The sequence below is a fragment of the Triturus cristatus genome, chromosome 6 (genome assembly GCF_964204655.1).
Source record: "Triturus cristatus chromosome 6, aTriCri1.1, whole genome shotgun sequence".
Lineage (NCBI taxonomy): Eukaryota > Metazoa > Chordata > Amphibia > Caudata > Salamandridae > Triturus > Triturus cristatus.
In genome coordinates, this window is record NC_140589.1 from 327,644,973 (window position 1) to 327,664,618 (window position 19,646).

Below are 19,646 nucleotides of genomic sequence, written 5' to 3' on the forward strand. Positions count from 1 at the left end.
TTAAATAAAGTATTTTTTCACCCAAAAAAAATCTGTTCTTATCAGTTTAATATCTGATACGTCCTCTATCTGGGGACCATATATTAAATAGATTTTTGGAGCAGGGAAATGGAATAGGAGCTTGCTCTGTCCACTCCACGCATCAACTTGGTATTGCAGTACCTCCAGGAATGGTGCACTTCCCCACCCGGGGAAAACAATGCTGTTGAAAGATAGATGAGAAAACGAAAGTAGCGCTTCACTGCCAAACCCTGTAAAGTGGCGCTACTGTTTGCGCGAGAATAAAACCACCCTGGTCACCGCATCTTGCTTTATTTATTTATTTCATTGAGCTGCCGCAAACGCGCTTTATTTGTTTATATATTTTTCACGTTTTCTGGAACTTTTTTTGATTTTTATTTCCTTCTCCATCCAGACGCTGCACTTTGGAAGAGAAAAATGTCAGAAGGAGACTGCTTTTCAAGCAACAGAGTTTCATTCGTTTTTGGATCCATTTCACTGGGGAACGAATGGAGGAAGTTTTCCAGCAAGTCAGTAGGATCGAGGTAGAGACAGAAAGAGGAGAGCGAGGGAGAGGGAGAGGAAGGGCGGCAGGCAGAGAAGTGGACACTGCCCTTGGCTTCTCTGAGCAATGAAGGAAAATACAGAGTCCTTTTCCTTCTTTGCCCGCCCCGCCCGTCCCTGAACGGCCACGAACGGCCAAGCCTTATCTATAGGCCTTTGGCTACAGGGGAGCAGTGTCCCGGGCAGGTGAGGGCGAGGCGCCGGCCACTTCCTGTCGGGGAGCTGTCCAGGGCATCCTGGCCTGATTCCCAGCATCCCCGGGCTGCCAGGCTTTCCGGCCAGCCGGCTGGAAGCAGAGGACAGGAAGGGGCGGGGCATGCAAATGCTAGAAAGAGGACAACGTGGGTATGCTAAGTGACGCCTAACGAGGCGAGAGCCGTGGAGGACTCTGGGAGCCGGGAGAAGGCCCGAGGCCAGGGCCTCCTTTCTATGGGCACATGCTGAGCTCCCACTAGGAGTCAGAAAAAGAGGCGAAAGGGCCTCAAGCGACGGTGCGAGGGAAGACCCCGGTCCGGGTCAGCCAGGGAGATTGCTCCGGGAGGTGCGAATTCTGGCACCATTCTGGTTATCGCTTCTCGGCCTTTTGGCTAAGATCAAGTGTAATACACTTGGATCTGGCTAGGGGGTGGCTGAAACTCGGAAACCTAGAGACTGCTGGGCCTTCGCTCCACGGCTTGACCGTGGCAAGGCTGCGCGGTCTTAGGGCGGAAAAGTAAAGGCTGGTGTGCGACTCTCGAGGGACACCTGGGGAGACTGGGCCTTCGCTCCACGGCTTGTCCGTGGCAAGGCTGCGTCAAACCCAGTTTTGTCCTTAAGGGGCCCACACCTACATCGGAGGAAGCACCCGCACATAGCTGCGTGGTGCATTTGGAGATTTTGAAAAACGGAGAGACCCCGGGTGCACTAGCATAGTGCTCGACCCAGGGTCACTCAAACGGACAGACCCGCTGACCCAGGTGAGCCACCTGCAGAAAGGGAACAGCGGTCGGACGATTTCCATTTTCGATCGAACCTTGGAGACACCCCGGGCGCACCAGGCAGGTGCTCGGCTCGGGGACACTCCAAGGACCAGATTCGGCTATTTTACGCATCGCACTAGAGCCACCAGCAGAAAGGGAATAGCGGGCGGACGGCTTCCTTTTTTCGACTCAGACCTTGGAGACACCCCGGGCGCACCAGGCAGGTGCCCGGCCCGGGGACACTCCAAGGACCAGATTTGGTTATTTTACGCATCGCAGAAAGGGAATAGCGGGCGGACGGCTTCCCTTTTTTTTCGACTCAGACCTTGGAGACACCCCGGGCGCACCAGGCAGGGGACACTCCAAGTACCGGAATTGTGTATTTTACGAAGCGCAATATGGCGGAAAAAGGGCACAGCTTCCCTAGACCCGCACCGAGACACTAAGCACGAAGAAGGGGCCCCCAGGCACACCGAACGGCCGTCGGCCGGGGGGGCGCGTGAAATACAAAAGAAAACCCTCCTCCTTCCACGGAGGTAATCTTGCCACACAAATATCGAGAAGACAACAAGGCAGACCCGATCCTTGCAACCGCGAGCCCCCAGGCGCACCGGACGGTGCTCGGCCAGGGGGCACGCCATTGGAAAGGGAAACGACCCCTCGGATCCGAGGAACAAGAGCTTCACGCACCACACAGGCACCCAACCAAGAACATCGGCGACCAACCAGAGGCGCGAGGGCAAAGTGAAGCTACAGCCCCGGACGGAAGAAATTTCACTAAGGAACCCCCAAGTGCACCGCGCGGTGCCCAACCAGGGGGGAGACACACCATCAAAAATGGCAGCACCCAGATCCTACGCGGTAGCAGCCGGAGCTGGATAAGCCACCCACGAGTCAGCAGACACGAAAGGTAATTTACCAATGACAAACATTAGATTCACTGTGAGAATAGAAATTTTAGAGAATGCTAGGGACAAACGTAGCATTAAGCATCTTATGGAAATAGTAATGAAGGAAGTTTTCAGAAGCGACCCCGCACATACCAAATGTATCCAAGATTTCAGGAAGAAGGGCATTTTTGATATTACCCTAGCATCAGAAACGGACTACCAGAGTTTTCTGTATAATTATAATAACAACAAGTCCCACCCAGAACTGAGCGGATATAAAGTAACCCCAATCGCTGTGCCCAGAGAGATCCCCATGACGGTGCACATGTACAATCCTTTCGCGCCAGCCAGTGAGATTGAATTGTTCCTACAAAGGTATTGTGACAAGGTTAGAGGAGGGACCGAACTTAAAAACGAATGGGGGGCATGGAACGGTAAGAGGAGGTACATGGTGACCCTAACACCAGATAAGGATAATATAGGGGGAACCAAACACCCACCCCAAAACTTTTCCATAGGCCCAAACAGGGGGTTCCTCTATTACCCGGGCCAACCAATTTTTTGCAGACAGTGCCTGCAGTTTGGCCACTCAAAAGAGAGCTGCCCAGGAGACATGTGTAGAAATTGCGGATGCAAGGGCCACAGAGCACAATACTGCACTATCGCAAAAACATGCAACCTCTGTGGTACCAAAGACCACCTGTATAAAGAATGCCACCTTAAACAGAGCAATGCCACGTGGAAAAATAAGAACACAAAGGAGACCATAGTCACCCCAGAGCAGAGCAAAGGGGAGGGAAAGGAGGAACTGGATAAGGGAGCACCACTCCCAGAATCACAGGACCTCTTTGAAACAAACCTAGAAGGGACCCAAAACCGGAACAGAGAACAAATAGGGACCCCAACTACCACAAACCAGACCAACCCAAGCAACGTTTCACAACAGGTAGTGACAGAAACACCCGAAAGTCAGAGAACGACAGAAAACCAACTACAAGAGCAGGACGATAACATCCACCCTAGCGACGCAAGCACACACATCACAGGGATAATAGGAGGGGAAGAGGTCACAAAGGATACAGAAGGGGAATGGGAGTTAGCACAATCAAAAAGACAGAAAAAAACGCACAAACTACAAGAAGAGCAGGGAATGGAACTAGGGACAAGGGAGGAAGGGGAAAACCAAGAACAGGAGCAAGACTCTGAACCAGAAGAGGAAGCCAAAACAAATGACAGCATTGCAGCAGACAAAGAATACATGAAGATACACCAGAGACTAGAGAAAGCACATATAAAATCCGCGAATACAAAACTGAACCAAACCATGAAACATACCCAAAACGCCATCCACACCCGCCAAAAAAGGAAATCAGCCAGCCAGATGGCTGATCTAAATTTAGAGGGGGTTGACCGCCTTTTTAAAGCAGAAGACAACAGCACCATTTTTTCTAAACTCCCAACTATCGCAGGGAAAAAGAAAAAGAGCACAAGCACGTCAGGGCCCACAGCAGCCACAAAGGAAGGTACCACAACACCAACACCAGAACAGGGAATTGAAAGCCACAACCAATTCAACCTCTTTCTGGGGAACGAAGAAGAGATCACAGAGACAGACATGCCAGAGCACATAGACGTAGATGTAGACACCCTATAAAACATTAATGATGATGATACACATATATATCCTCATGTCTATCACAATAGCCACACTAAACGCTAGGGGACTTAAACAAACACAGAAAAGAATGGCAATATACGAATATTGCAAACTCCTAGAAGCAGACATAATCTGCCTACAGGAATGCCATCTCCCCTTTAACTATGACTACTCATCCCTACAGGAGGAATGGGATCTAGGACCGTCAGTATGGTCAGGGGGTGGCAACAAAAATGCCGGCCTATGCTTCCTTTTTAAAAGCCACAACTTTAACATCGTGAGGCAAGAAACCATAGAACACGGGAGAGAGCTAACAGTACACGTTAATTTCCAAGGATTCCAATTCCGCATTTGCAACGTATATGCTCCCACCACAAAAAATGAGAGACACGAACTCTTTGAGAATCTCCAACACTTCCTAGTAGGGTGTACCCCCACCATACTCCTAGGAGATTTCAACTGCATCACACGTACCTCAGATAGGATAGGCCTCAGTAAAGCATATACCTTGGATAAAACATCCAAACAACTAAATGAAGTCATATCCAACTTTAACCTGCAAGACTCCTTTTTAAAATGCAACCCGAATACCACCGGATATACTTGGGCCTCCAGCGACGGGAACACAGTCTCCAGGATAGACTTAATCCTAGTCTCTGAGAACATAGTATGCAATGCCTCAGAGCTACAAGACAGTTGTCTCTCAGATCACCAAACACTGATCACTAAAATTAACATAGCCACCAGGCAGAAAAAAGGGAGCAACTATTGGAAACTAAACACCACCCTCCTAGAACAACAGGACATAAAGGATGCCTACCTAGAAAAGTATAGAGTCTGGAAGACAAAAAAAGAAAAGTTCCAATCCCTACAGGAATGGTGGGAATACATTAAAAAAGAATCCAAGTACTTCTTTTCCAAAAAAGGGAAAGAAATAGCAGCCAGGAAAAGGAAAGAGTACAACGACCTGCAAGACTCCCTCACATCCCTAACAGAACTACAGGACGCAGGAGTAAACGTGACCCAAGAATTAAACAGAGTCAAGGGAGACATTAGGAACTGGTTTACCAAAAAAGGAAAGGAAACCATTTCAACTCAAGAGTACAAAAATACGAGGAAGACGAAAAGTGCAACTCCTTCTTTTTCAAAAAAACCAAAACAACACACACCCCCATAGATGGTCTTCTGGACAACCAAAATACCCTACAAAAAGAGCAAAAAGATATGGAAAAAATAGTACAGGACTTCTTCACAAACCTTTTTTCATCCAAGAAATCGGATGAAACAGCATGCAAAGATCTCCTAGAAAACTACACCGGAGGGCTCTCCACAGAAGAAAAAGATTTTCTTAAAAACCCCTTTCAAGGACAGGATTTCCTTGACATCATTAACAGAGCTCCAAAAAAATCGGCACCAGGGCAGGACGGCCTACCCTGGGAGTTCTATACTACCTTTTGGAAGGAAATAGCACAAGACTTCATAGACATGATTGCACAATGTTTGGAAACCCAGACATTCGTGCACTCCTTTACACAAGGGTCAGTAAAGCTAATCCACAAGAAAGGAGATGAAAAGAACCTCAAAAACTGGAGACCAATAACCCTCCTTAATGTAGACAGCAAAATATTCAGTAAATGTATTACAAACAGGATGAAAAAAGTTCTAAAAACCTTGATAGAACCCGACCAGACATGCGCGGTACCAGGAAGGAAAATCTGGGATAGCCTAATAACCATCCGCGATGCAATCAGCAGAGCCCTAGAAGAGGGAAACCCCTTGGGAGTGCTATCCCTTGACTTACAAAAAGCTTTTGATAGCGTATCCCACGAATACTTGTTTAAAGTTTTAGCCAAAATGGGGTTTCCAACAACTTTCATACAAATGATTAAAATGCTATACACAAATGCAACAAGTAGAATCATGGTGAATGATGCACTCACAGCAAAAGTGCACATTAAATCAGGAGTAAGACAGGGGTGCCCTCTCTCACCCGCACTCTTCATATGTGCACTAGAACCCCTACTATGCACGCTGAGAAAGGACAAGATCATCAAAGGCATTTTCGTGCCAGGAGCAGAAGGGAAAAAAGCAAAATGCATCGCCTATATGGACGATGTCACAGTATTGTGCCCAGACCCTGTAGCGGTCAGAAGAGTGCTCCTACATACAAAATTCTTTGCACAGGCATCAGGGCTGACACTAAACACAGACAAAAGCACATGCCTCACCATCGGAAATTGGAACCACCTAGCCAAAATGGAGGTTAAAACAACAAAGCAAGCCACAAAAATTCTGGGAATAACTTTCTCACAGGACCCGGAAGGGAAAGGAAACTGGCCACCCATCCAACAAAAGATCAACCAAAAACTGGGTCTATGGAAAACTAGATCCCTGACCATGACCGGGAAAGTCATGGTGATAAAAGCTGTCATTCTGCCACTAATCCTTTTTTCTGCAGTTATCTACCCCCCAGACAAAAAAATACTCAGGATCTTGCAAAAATCTTTTTTCACATTTTTCTGGAACTCGAAAATGGAAAAACTCAAAAGGACCATCGTTTTCAAACACCCAAGGAATGGGGACAAAAGCATGCCCAACCTATACATGTACATTTTCACAAATTACCTTTGCCTATGCCTCAAAGCAATAAGAGAAGGAAGGAATGTGGCAGCAAACTTTGTGCGATATGGGGTTGGGGACATATTCCACAAATTTAAAATCCTGAAAAGGAACAACGCAATACCGGTTGCCTTTTTTCCCCACAAACTCTATGCCTGCCTAGAACCGTTCATTGCGATGCTACAACAACTGGAAGTGGAAAAAGACTGCTTTGAAACAAGAGCACTGCTCAAAGCAGAACTGGAACATTTGGAAAAAATGGAAATGGTGAACAATCTTCCTGAAAAACTCGCCAAAACAGTTTGGGAAAAAACTAACCACATGGACATAGACAACACCCAAAAAGACATTGCATGGCTGGCGGTCACGAATGCACTACCAGTCAAGACATTCCAACATCGACGAGGCCTGGCTAACTCAGCCAAATGCCCAAGACCAGACTGCCCAGCGGAAGAATCAACAAAACATTTCTTATGGAACTAATTTTGCAAAAAGCTTTTGGGGGAAACTAAATGTTTTGATTAAAGGCATAACTCAACTAGAAACACTAAATTACGAAATGGTATTGTACGGCATAGGGAGCACACTGTCAAAAAATAAAGACAGAACCCTATGGAGGATAATCTGCTGTGCCAAAGAAAGCTTATGGGGAGCCAGAAACCTGCTCCTATTTAAACACAAAGAACTAGAACCACAAGATGTCATACACATATGCCTAGACAAACTCATGACTTTCTACTATGTCGACATTAAAAGACAAGGGGAGGAAAAAGCAGAAAATAAATGGAAGCAAAGAGAATGGGCAGGATGGGTTACTTAGACACAACATCACTTCAGCATAAAAGTGAGCATATTATAAAGACTATCTCGATGGAAAACCGGTAGAGAGCTGCCTGCGTGCACCCTCTACTCAGGTTAAAATGTACACCACCCTTTGGGATTGGTTAGCTTGTATATCTGAACATTTTTACAAATAAATATATTTAAAAAAAAAAATTAAAAAAAATCTGTTCTTATCAGTTTAATATCTGAGACGTCCTCTATCTGGGGACCATATATTAAATTGATTTTTGGAACAGGGAGATGGAATAGGAGCTTGCTCTGTCCACTCCACTTATCAACCTGGTATTGCAGTACCTCCAGGAATGGTGCACTTCCCCACCCGGGGAAAACAATGCTGTTGAAAGATAGATGAGGAAACGAAAGTAGCGCTTCACTACCAAACCCTGTAAAGTGGCGCTACTGTGTTTGCGCGAGAATAAAACCACCCTGGTCACCGCGTCTTGCTTTATTTATTTATTTATGTATTTATGACATTGATCTGCCGCAAAGGCGCTTTATTTATTTATTTGTATATTTTTCACGTTTTCTGGAACTTTTTTTTAATTTTTATTTCCTTCTCCATCCAGACGCTGCACTTTGGAAGAGAAAAATGTCAGAAGGAGACTGCTTTTCCAGCATCAGAGTTTCCTTCGTTTTTGGATCCATTTCACTGGGGAACGAATTGAGGAAGTTTTCCAGCAAGTCAGTAGGATCGAGGTAGAGACGGAAAGAGACGAGGAAAGAGAGGGAGGGAGGGAGGGAGGGAGCGAGGGAGGGAGGGAGGGACGGAGGCAGAGAAGTGAACACTGCCCTTGGCTTCTCTGAGCAATGAAGGAAAATACAGAGTCCTTTTCCTTCTTTGCCCGCCCCGCCCGTCCCCGAACAGCCACGAACGGCCAAGCCTTATCTATAGGCCTTTGGCTACAGGGGAGCAGTGTCCCGGGCAGGCGAGGCGCCGGCAACTTCCTGTTGGGGAGCTGTCCAGGGCATCCTGGCCTGATTCCCAGCATCCCCCGGTATGTGCTCCCCCTACGTCATAGGGGAGCTGACAATTATAGCATCAATCTATCGAGCTGTGCTTCCCCTATCGGTATGTGCTCCCCCTACGTCTCATGCTTGTTGGTGCCTGGCCATAAGTCTATGTCTCCCCTAAAGCGTTGCAGCTATTTTACCTACCAGACCGTAAAGTGTTATGGAATGGGTAGAGTAGTCAAACCTTTATATTTTTAAGCAATACTTTTTAATATATTTTCATATGTAGCATATGCATCAGGCATTTGAACTTTTTTTTTTCCCCGAAATTTTTGTAATTTAAAGTATTTTTAGATTTTGAAAAAAGGAGTTTATTCGTGTTTGAATAATGCCATAATTTTTGCCAAAAATATGTATATATTTATACATAAATATAATAGGGCCTTTCCCCACCCCCCTGTGCTCATCCTTTAAGGTATCAATGTTAATTTTTTCCCCTTTTTCCCAACAACCGCAGTATTTGAAAGGTACGCAGGGTTTTTTTATTTCCCCTGGAAGGTACCCATACATTTTCTAAATATTTAAATTTTTTGCCTTTTTAAATAAAAAACTTCTACATTCGAAAGCGTCTGGTGTGTTTCCTTTAAATGGCATCAAAAATGTGCTTGTGGTCATAAAATCCTCATCATCTCTGATTTCTGGGGCAATTAAACTTTTGACAGTAATTTACAATTTCTTTGCAGTTTTTAAATTTTACTGTGGTAGGATTTGTTTTTCATAACAAAAATTGAGCCCCGAAAACTAGACATTTCTGAAAAGTAGACAAAATTATGAATTAAGTAATGGGGACATTTGTCTAAATCGTTTAATGATTTCATATACAAATTTACATTTGATAATAGAAAATATTGCACTAATGTCGAAAAAAAAATAGCCATTTGTGTCAATGTTTTCACCTGTAATGTAAAGTATACCAAATAATATAATATTTTAATCCGCCTAACCCTTCTTTTTTAGGGATATGTAGGACTTATAGGTTCACCAACAACCCGCGGAACACAGATCCAAAAACTGAGCTGCATCTTCTACTTGTTTCATTGTGTACAGTGTTTATCGCAATTCATTTGGTAAATATAAACACATAAATATAGGTACAAAAGAAAGCCTATTATTTCTTAAACAAAATATAGATTTTAGAAGCAGTGTGTTTTGCACATCTCCTGTAAGCAGCACCCGTCTCAAAGTCAAAGTGGCATGTCTTGCATTGCCATGCACAACTTAGCATGCACCTCTTTGTGCCTGCCACCTTGTAGTTGACAATGAGGGTGGTACCATAGGTAGCCCCCAAGTGCAGACCCCACCCCTCAAACCCCTAGACCCCCAAAGCAATTCCCGCCAGCCTTTTCATGGCGTTGAAGCCGCCGTGGATTGGTCTTCTAATTACACAATCCTAATATGCATGGTGGTGCCTTCTAGTCACCTCCACCATATTAGGGGCCAATTCTGCCCAGTTGGCATTTGGAATGATTGCCTGATGGCGCAAAAGTGGCAGACGCACTTTGCATCCGCAGGGAACCCCCGCCATTGTAATATGACGGTTGGTTTAACCCCTTGAGTGCCCATGACGAGATGGTCTCGTCATGGGCCGCGGTTGCGCTGTGCCCATGACGAGACTATCTCGTCATGAACCCCGCCCGCTTATTCAACGCCCGGCACAGGGCGGGGAAAGGGCGGGGCACACAAGGGGTTAAGTCGTTACGATGTGGTGGTGGTCGCCACTGCAGGCTCGGCGGTGTCTAACGTTACGACATACTAATGAGCCCCCAAGTGAAATCCAGTATGGGGTCACTTCTGTGTCTCTCTTCATGTTCTATGTCCCAGAATCCCTTGCAAACCATAAACTTTAAAAAAAATTAAACATATTTTCCTCTTATTACTGGAATGTAAAGTTATTGAATCTGCCTTGGCCCACAAAATTTTACCCACCCTGTATTCCACAATTCTCCTGATAAAAACGGTAGCTGACGTGCGTGTGTAGGCCTAGTGCCTGCAGCAGGAAATGTCCCAAAATGCAATGTAGACACACCACATTTTCAAAGTGAAAACTGATCCTTAGTTTTCCAAGTGCCAAGCTTTGGATTTTGAAACCTAGCTCTGTCTGCACCTAGCGAAACCTAGCAAATTTATACATTTATTAAAAGTAAACATGTCTCAAAACTAGACATCTGGGCGAATACAGGGAGGTATGGCTTGCGTGTATCCCCCAAAAATTTTTCCTGACCTTAATTCTGTGCAAACCTCAATTTTAGTTTTAAAAATCACATTTTCCACATATTTTGTGTGTGATCACCATGCTGGCACAAATGTCTTGCCACACAGCGTCCTCTCAGTCTTCCGAGTAAAATGATACCTCACTTTCTCGGGTGTCCAATACAGAATTAGCATAATTTTTTTTTTTTTACGCCTCTAAGTTAGCCTGAATGACCGTTTGAATTCCATTACGACTGCTATCATGAAAATGAGCCACTCGTAAAGTAATCTTTCAGGCATATTACGATGCATCTTTAAAGGCTCTGATGAAGGGTCGGAGTCTTTTACAGCTGCATGATAATCATCCCTTAAATTATGTTATATTTTTAAATAATATATTTTTTAATTTATATCTTGAACCTGAAATACAGTTTTATACATTATAATTTTTTTTTTCAGAAATTTTATTTTATATATATATTTTTTTAATTACTTTTGCAACATTTGGGTATAATTTTTGTTACAAATAATCAACAACCAATTAATCAAACCTTTTTGTTCTGAATCAGCATTACATGCACGGACATGGTGAAAAGTCTCCTTTGGGTAAGGGATGCAGCACAGCTTTTTTTGGTGTGGTATTTGTTTACAATGATTGTGCACTGCTCCTGTGCTTGTTTTGTTACTATGCATACATGTCGACTCAGCATGGGGCACATGCATGTCGCAGGATTCACATGAATTGATAGTCACACTTGGTGATAGTCATCTGTAATGGTACTGTGGATTTTGATGAAGGCATCAATGTGTTTCACACTGCCCTCGTAAACATACGGGATGCACCGGGTTGACATAGTGTGGGACATCCCCATTAGAGGCTCAATGGTGAATAGCAGCCTCTCCGTGAGCAGCAGGGGGTGTTTGGCTCAACCCCGTCACTTGTGTACAAGTTCAATGGATTTCCTGCATCTGAGGTGCAAAGGCGGGTGCCAGTGTAGGCCCCACATGTTCATCCACCTTACTTGTGGGTCTGTTCATATTGATGCATTTGCCTTCATGCGAGCATGAATAATAAAGGTGTCCCTCAGGCTCCAAGGTGCCACATCTCTGTCAATGCAGGTCTCTTGCCACTGTGCATGCTGCATCTCTGGCATCATTATCAGAGATTGTGCATATGAGTCTATGTGTAGAGTAGCAAGATGCAGGCTGTTTGTCAGGGATTAGAATCTGTATAGTGCATGAAGTCCATGGCTGTGTAGGTATTTTTGCATCTCTGTCCCCACAACGGTCACTCAACACCTGCTGAGTGGTTTTTTTTCTGTGCGCAGCTCGCCCTTCAATTTCCTGATCCAGTGTCCGTCATCTTTGCTGATTGTGCATCCATTGTCTCTGTGTGTGCCATGTTGAACCAGACACTCCTTCCTTAACATACACCTTTCGCAGTAGTCCTTTCTGACACCCTTGTCTTTGTGTGAAACTTGTGGCATGGTTTCAGAACATGCCGGCTGCTGCTGCAGGCCCTGCAGCAAGGGTACACAGAGTTTCTATATTTTGCCTCACACACACGCCTCTAATATGCTCCTCCCTTCCTCCCTCCACCCATTCATTTGGGTGTAATCAGCTTGTGTGTCACACAGTTGTGGCCACGCGGTGCAAAAGGCTGGACCGTCTGCACATGCTACATGCACATTGCACGAGCCTCATGTCCTTGCATTAGCCACATCACGCTACAGTATGATGTTGCAGCCACCCTCCAAGCAATGTCCATCCAAAACATCTGTCGCCTGCACTCAGGCATGCACTAAGCGCTCACACGACACCTTTGCATAATGAGTGTGCAACTCCAACTGCCTACACAGCACTGGCACGCCTTCCAGGCCCTGTCACACCAACCATGTCATGTCCCTCCTACTACCCACTGGCTATGTACCCCAACAATGCCATGGGAGTGGTACTCCAGGCCTCTGCATGTAGTATGGTGTCGTTGTCAGACACATGGCAGAGGTATCATGTCTCAGCTTGTCAGTCTACAATGTGTCCAGGATCACCCTCTACACCATCACGTGCGCACAGCACCTCATCATCATTTTGTGTGCCATTGACAGCCAGGTGCTCCTCACCCTCCCCAAAGACGCTGACCTTGCCAGTTCTTGCTCACATGTGCTATGCTGATCACCAGCATCTGTACCTCAGGCTGCAGCGCACTCTGCATTATTCACATGATCCCCAGTTTGATCCACCTCAAGGCAAGACAGACCATCCCCCAGGTCCACTACAACATCCGTGCCAAATCCTACCCTGCCCTCTACTGAGCAAGTACATTACAACTACTATTATACTTGTACACATCCAGGGTGCATCTGCATAGCTGTTCTTCAACATCCGGCGACCCAGCCACATCACCGTCCAGCAGAGATAGCTGCAATGGATCACTGTTTGCTGCAGGATGACCTTCACAATCCACACCCACACTCAGGAGGCAGGCCACGACCACGATCCCAAAACAACCTTCTGGCACTGTCATCCAAGACCCCATTGTGCCATCTCCATGCTTCCAGCCTTCGTCTGGCCACCATTCTCCACATCCACCTTACTCCAGCATGCAGGACACAGTTCTCCCACCTGGCTACCCATACCTGGGACTCCCACCCCAGGACACTCCACATGAGCCCTGACCTCTGTGCATGAGTGATGCTCTTCAAAATACATCTGTCCGCACAGTTGTGCAAGCCCCCCCTCAGCAGGTTGAGCCCATCACGGGTGAGTATAGTGCTCCATGTCTGTATTGAATTATACATTGTAACCCATGTGTGTCCTGTGCCAGACTCAGATCCCAGGGTATGGATGGTTGTAGTTACTTCAACATTCATGCATTGTTTGACATTACAACACACACATGTAATGGAATAATGCAAAATGACGGCATCATCTCATTATTGTGAGGATTTTTATTTGTGGTGTGTTACGTGTTTTGGTGGATGAAAAGAGGTGCTCGCCGGGTGTCTAGAATCCAAAGTTCACAGGGGGTGTTGGTATCCTTGGCATTGGAAGTCATCAGAGTCCATGGCACAGTCTTGGTCATCATTGGTCAGACTGTGACCAGCAAGTCCATGTGGCAGAGAATGTCATTGGATGAGGTGCTGCTGTTGCGCCAGAGGTCCAGGTAACAGGCCAGGTGACCTGGGAGATGTTGATGGTCCTCTGACTCTCACGGTCTTTTCCGTGGACGACCCACCTTCCTCTGGGGGCCCTCACATGCAGGCCGTGACTATGTTTGTGATGCTCCATCGGACAAATCCTCCTCCTCCTCATCCCTCCCTGTGGCACAGGGAGGGTTGCCCATGTTGTCGGCAATCCGACGGAGTGAACGGCTCATGTCCGTTTGCACCGCCACGAGCTAAGCCACTCTTGCCTCCATCCGTCCTTGGTGTTGTCGTTGACTGGCATGTTGCTCGGCCTGCTGGGTCTTCATCTCCTCGAGGGTCCCCTTGATCTCTGTGAGGGTCGACACAACCTGGCTGATGCCCCTGGTGTCACGCCGGTATGTGTCGAGGATGTGGCGTATGTGTGCCATACCGGTTCCCTCAGCTGGCTGGTCAGGTTCTCGCCTCTGCCGTCCTCCACTCTTACCACCCCTGCCCACACGAGCCTGGACTGCCATTGTGGGCACATCAGGTCTACGGGACCCCTGAGGGATGGCATTTGCGGGGTCGCCTGCCTCCTCCTGGGTGCCCGGAGAACCTTGTCCCTCCTGGTCAGACTGGCTGTGTTGTCCAGTGCGAGCAGGGCTCCTTGGTGTATCCTGGGGTGTGGCATGAATGGTGGTGGTGGTTGGCACAGTTGTACCCGAAGCAGGTGCCGCAGGGGCTTGGGCTCCAGAGGGGTCATCCACGGAGTGGTGAGAGTCGTCGCTGCTGGTGGGGTCTTCTTCACGCCGAGCCTGTTCCTGTGATTCTTTCCCCCCAGTGTCTGGTGGAGATCCATGACGTTGCCCTGTCTGTGAGAGAGAGACAATGTTAATGGTGTTTCATGTGACATCCATGTTTCATACATATTCATGTTGGCACAGTTCCTCTAGGTAGTTGGATATGGCTAGCATTCCTCTCAAATCACACTTGTGCATGAGTATGTTGCGGGGGACAGATTGATATGTACTCCTGAGTCTTTGGCCTGTCTAATGAGTGCTTATTTGGCTATGTATTGGTCTGGTTGTGTCACATGTCCATTGTGGTAGTGTCAAAATCCGTTGCCTGCCACGGGGGTGTGTGCTTGTGTAAGGGGTTGGGGGGGGGTGACCGGGCATGCAGTTGGGTTTGGTGTGATTTGTCATTGGGTCTACCAGGTCATGTGTCTATCCCCTCATGGTGCATGCTGGCATGACAGTGAATGTGAGTTCCTGTGGTAGGTAGGAGGCATGTGGAGTTGGTGTTTGAGTGTACAGTGGTCACATGAGTGCCTTCTGTTGTCTACAGCAGGGCCAAGTGTCATCTACTTTGTCTGTACTTGGCAAGTCCCTGTGCATTGATCATGGTGCATGGGTAGGTCCCTAGGCCACTGCTTTCCACACTTTTCCTGTTGGTGACACACTTTTTGTAGATGCATCATTTTGGGACGCAGTAAGGCAGTCTAGTCAGCGAGCGTAGCGAGCGAGGGAGTACCGCCTGACGGTTTGCACTGTAAGTGGGCAAATGGTGCATTTTCAAGTCAATTAGAGAAAGCAGGAAGGTTACTAAAGCATTTATGAATCAGTTCTAACAAACACATTGAGTGGCAAAACTGGGTGTAAGGTTAGGTTTATGCCTGAAGCAAGGATCTACTCATGCACAGATTGACACATGCCCCAGTGATTTACAACACAAGAAGGGCTGGTTCACGCACTGCCAAACCTTGTAACCATGCACACAGTCCACCTGCTGACGAGCGAGCAAGCCCAAACCACCCAAGGGGGATTTGGTATCCCTCTGTCTCCCTCTCTCCCTCCCTCTGTCACCCTCCTCCCTCTGTCTGTCTCCCTCTGTCTTCCTCGGTTTCCCTCACTCTCACTCTCTTTCCCTCTCCCTCCGTCTGTCTGTCACCCTCTGTCACCTCAGCCCAGCTTCCTGGGCACACACACTTTGCAGGTCTTTCACAGGCCATTTGCTTGTTCATGAGGCTTAGTTTTTAATCTCCTGGCCCCCATAGAGCAGAATGTCTCTGAGTCTGTGCTGCTGCTGCGGCGGTGTGTGCTGACACTCTTTCAAAGGGATGCCTCTTCATTAGCTGCCGTTATGTGCTAAATGGCCGTTCAAACCAATGTCATCCTGCGACGCGCCCACCATTTGCAGGCGACACAGTACTGTGTCGGGACACACTGTTTGGAAAGCTCTGCCCTAGGCCATATGGGCTGAGGGCATTGGTGTCTGCTTCTGAGTTGCACAATGTATTTTGTGAGGCCCACCCTCCGGGCAATGTGGACATCCAGTCTTGTGTTGGTATTTTGTGTGGCCTGTGACTTTGCATGGCCTTGCTTGGTGAATGGGGCATGGACCCGTTAGTGGCATGTGCGTGTTTTTTGAGTGTGGTTGTGTCCGGTGTGTGCTTTGGGGTAGTTGCGTGCATTATTTGGAGTTGGCTTGTGGATGCGGTTCCCCCCATGTAACTTGAGTTGGTTGTGTACTCACCAGGCTCTGCGACTCCTTCAAGTCCATGTACTCCCACCGGCGGAAGCGTGCCCATCACCTTCTCCTCCCAGGGATGGTAATGTACTGGTCTGCGGGGGGGACCGCCTCCAGTGATTTTTGTCTGGCCGTGCTCTTCATTCAGTTTTCTATTGACCACCCTCCTCAGATCGTACCACCTGGCTTGGCATTCATGCCTGGTCCTTCTGATGGGCGCAACAGCATTCACCCGATCGACGATCCTCTGCCAAATGGCTCATTTCACCACTATGCTGGTCTGTCTGACCAATGTTACAAAGAGCTGTGTCTCGACTCTGATGACTTCGTTGACAAGGATGTCCAGCTCCTCCCTTGTGAACTTTGGATTCTTGTCTGTGGGCATGGTGTGTGGTGTGGGTGTGGATGGTTGTGGGTGTGTGGGTGTGGATTTGACGGTGTGTGTGAATGTGATTAGGGGGTGTTTGTGAAGGTGGTTGTGTGAAGGTGTGCAAGTGTAAGGTGTAGTCAGGATTCAGGTATGGTGCAGTGGTTTGTATGTGGGGTCTGTCAACAGTGGGTCTGTTGCAAAGGCTCATGGTTTGTGTGTGCGGGCCCTTTTTATTGGTCCATTTGTGGGTGTGGCTGTGTTTGAACTTTGGGTCTGTGTGTTAGAAGATGTGGTTGCGGTTTGGGCCTCTGTTTACCTGTTTTGATGTTGCAGGTCAGTGTATTCCATGTATTTGGGCTTGAAGGACGTGTTTTGTGGTGTTCTGCGATTCTAACTGACCCTCCTTGTGGTGTTTAGCAGTGTCCTGGTTCAGTATGAGTGGTTTTTGGGTCTTCGGCCATGTTGTTGTACAGTGCTCACATTTGCAATGGTTTGGTACGATTCGTAAATCTGCGATGCTGGGTGAGGGTGCTGTTGTAGGGGCCTGGGGTAGGGTGTCTACAGGCACGGGGATGGGGTACGGTGTTGGTGTACAGTGCGTACAGGCACGGGCATGGTGTAGGGGCCTGGGGGTACAGGCCGTAAATACGGGGTGCTGGGGGTACGATGCGTACATACGGGGGACTGGGGGTACAGCGCGTATATACGGGGGCTGGGGGTACGGCACGTACATACAGGGGGGCTGGGGGTACGGCGCGTAAATACGGGGGTGGGCTAGGGGTACGGCGCATACACCCGGGGGGGTGTTCGGCGCGTATGCGGGCACATGTTTAGACGTCAAGATGGTTGCTATTGGAGTTCGCTCCATACGGTGTTTTTTCCATACGTTTGTACATTTGGACGGACGGGACGTATCTTACTTGCGCGCTTTGGCTTCAATTTTACGAATTGTACGTAAAAATGTACGTGGACGTGTCGTGGACTAGTTCCGATCTGACGACGTGTCGAGCAATTTTCCCAATGCGATTCGTATGTAGTTTTTCACATACAAATCGTACTTGCCAGTTTGTACGTGACTTGTACGAATTGTACTTAAAAAAATACGGATCCGATTTGTATGGGGAATATTTTTAACGGATTGGAATCGGCACCTAAATGTATTAGGTAAGTACTATTTTTTTTAAATTTAGAGGTGGCTTTTCAATTTTGTAGTGTTATCGGGGAGGTAATAAAAATAAGTACGTTTAAGTAAAAATTAATATTTTTCTTTCTTTTTTTTTGTGTCAAGCCAATTTCTTAAGTTTTTTTAATTCAATATAATATTTATATTCATGTGTTATATGCATTTATCCTTAGTATATGTTTTGCTCAATATGTAATATTAAATATATTTTAAATTGACTTTTGTATCAGATTTATATATATATATTTTTTGTGAATAAGTTTGCTGTTTTTTGATATTTTTATTCTTTTTAATTTGATACTGACTGTAGTGATAATATTAATTCTATTTATTGATTGCAGTGTTAATATTAACATTTAGCTTGCTACTATCCAACACTATCCCTACTGTTGCACTCATTGCATTTCTAATTGTAAATTTCTACCCCTCCGCTATCCAACACATTCACTACTGTTACACTCATTTTATTGTGAAGCTTAATTTTTACCCCTCTGCTTTCCAACACTTACACTACTGTTTAAATTATTGTAGTGGGAATACTAAAGGTTATCCCTCGAAAATTCATCTTTTTCTCTACTGTTGCACTTATTTTGTTGGCAACAGTACATTTTACCCCGCCACTATCCAACACTTTCACCACTGTTGCACCCACTTGGACTGGAAATATTAGTTTGTACACCTCCGATATCCAGCACTTTGCCAATTTTTGCACTCATTGTATAGTGAATATTTATTTTTTCGCCGTACGCTATCCAAGCCTTTCCTTATTGTTACACTGAAGGCCAGCTTCTGACGCTGTTATTAAAGCATTCCCAACCAGGGCCTGATTCTGATGCGGTTAGGAATGCCTCCTAATGGCATTTGCTCCTTCCAAATCGTATTGGGAACGTTTTTTCCTGACCGAGGGTCCAATTATGATGCAGTTAGGAACATATCTCCCATTTAAGTCAAGGGGAGTCCAACCATATTGTATCTGGATGCATCCGGATGCATCGTACTCTGCTGGTTGGACTCTCCCGATCCGAGTGGGTAGTAAACTATTTCCAAAACGATTTGTTTGGGAAACTTTTCCAACCCGCATAAGAATCGCGCCTTTACTGGAGTGTGAACAGTAATTTCTACCCCTCCCCTATGTAACACTTTCACATTCTGATACACTTACTCGAGTGTGAAACGTATTTTTAACACCTCCGCTATCCAACACTTTTACTATTGTTGCAGTCACTTGAGTGTGAATAGTATTTTGAACTCCATTGTTATTCAACATTTTCCTCACTGTTGCACTGACTTTAGTACTATATAAAAGTTAAAAGACTTTTATATTTATTGTTTAATGTTTTATATTATTAATATGTCTATATTACCTACTGGCGGTCGCCAGTAGGTAGTTATAGTTAGGACCACGTTTCCATAGGAAATCCGCAACATTCTATTTTGAATAACTTTGGCGCCGGTTGACGAATCCTCGTGAATTTTTCAAAATAGGTGGGGCGCTACGCTACGCTCCTACCCTGAAAGTCTCGGGGGGATTCGTCAAGCGGGGGCTGAGATAAAAGGGGGGTCCCAAAACGCGTTTTTCCCATGCATTTTTCGATAGGACCTTTAGACACAGCTACAGCCCGAACGGCTGAACAGAATTACTAGAAATTTGGCAGAGAGGTAGTCCTCAGGTCAAGGAAGTGCCTTTTGTAGGTTTGGTGTAAATC

At 46.4% G+C, this 19,646-nt stretch overlaps 1 protein-coding gene, 1 non-coding gene and 1 pseudogene across 2 annotated transcripts in view; 2 read left to right on the plus strand and 1 right to left on the minus strand.

Moving 5' to 3' along the window:
- The first annotated feature begins 9 nt into the window (after positions 1 to 9).
- Positions 10 to 184, plus strand: LOC146816829 (U2 spliceosomal RNA; annotated as a pseudogene).
- Positions 185 to 7,666: 7,482 nt separating this feature from the next.
- Positions 7,667 to 7,848, plus strand: LOC146816830 (U2 spliceosomal RNA). Its single transcript, XR_014964945.1, has one exon. It is a non-coding gene; the product is annotated as a U2 spliceosomal RNA (small nuclear RNA).
- A 1,381-nt stretch (positions 7,849 to 9,229) lies between these two features.
- The window catches only part of LOC146816831 (putative sentrin-specific protease 8), an 87,008-nt gene continuing 76,591 nt past the window's right edge, over positions 9,230 to 19,646 (minus strand). Inside the window, exon 9 of the mRNA XM_085609579.1 lies at positions 9,230 to 9,294. Within this exon, the coding sequence (XP_085465705.1) occupies positions 9,230 to 9,294 (65 nt within the window). The remainder of the gene's footprint in view (positions 9,295 to 19,646) is intronic.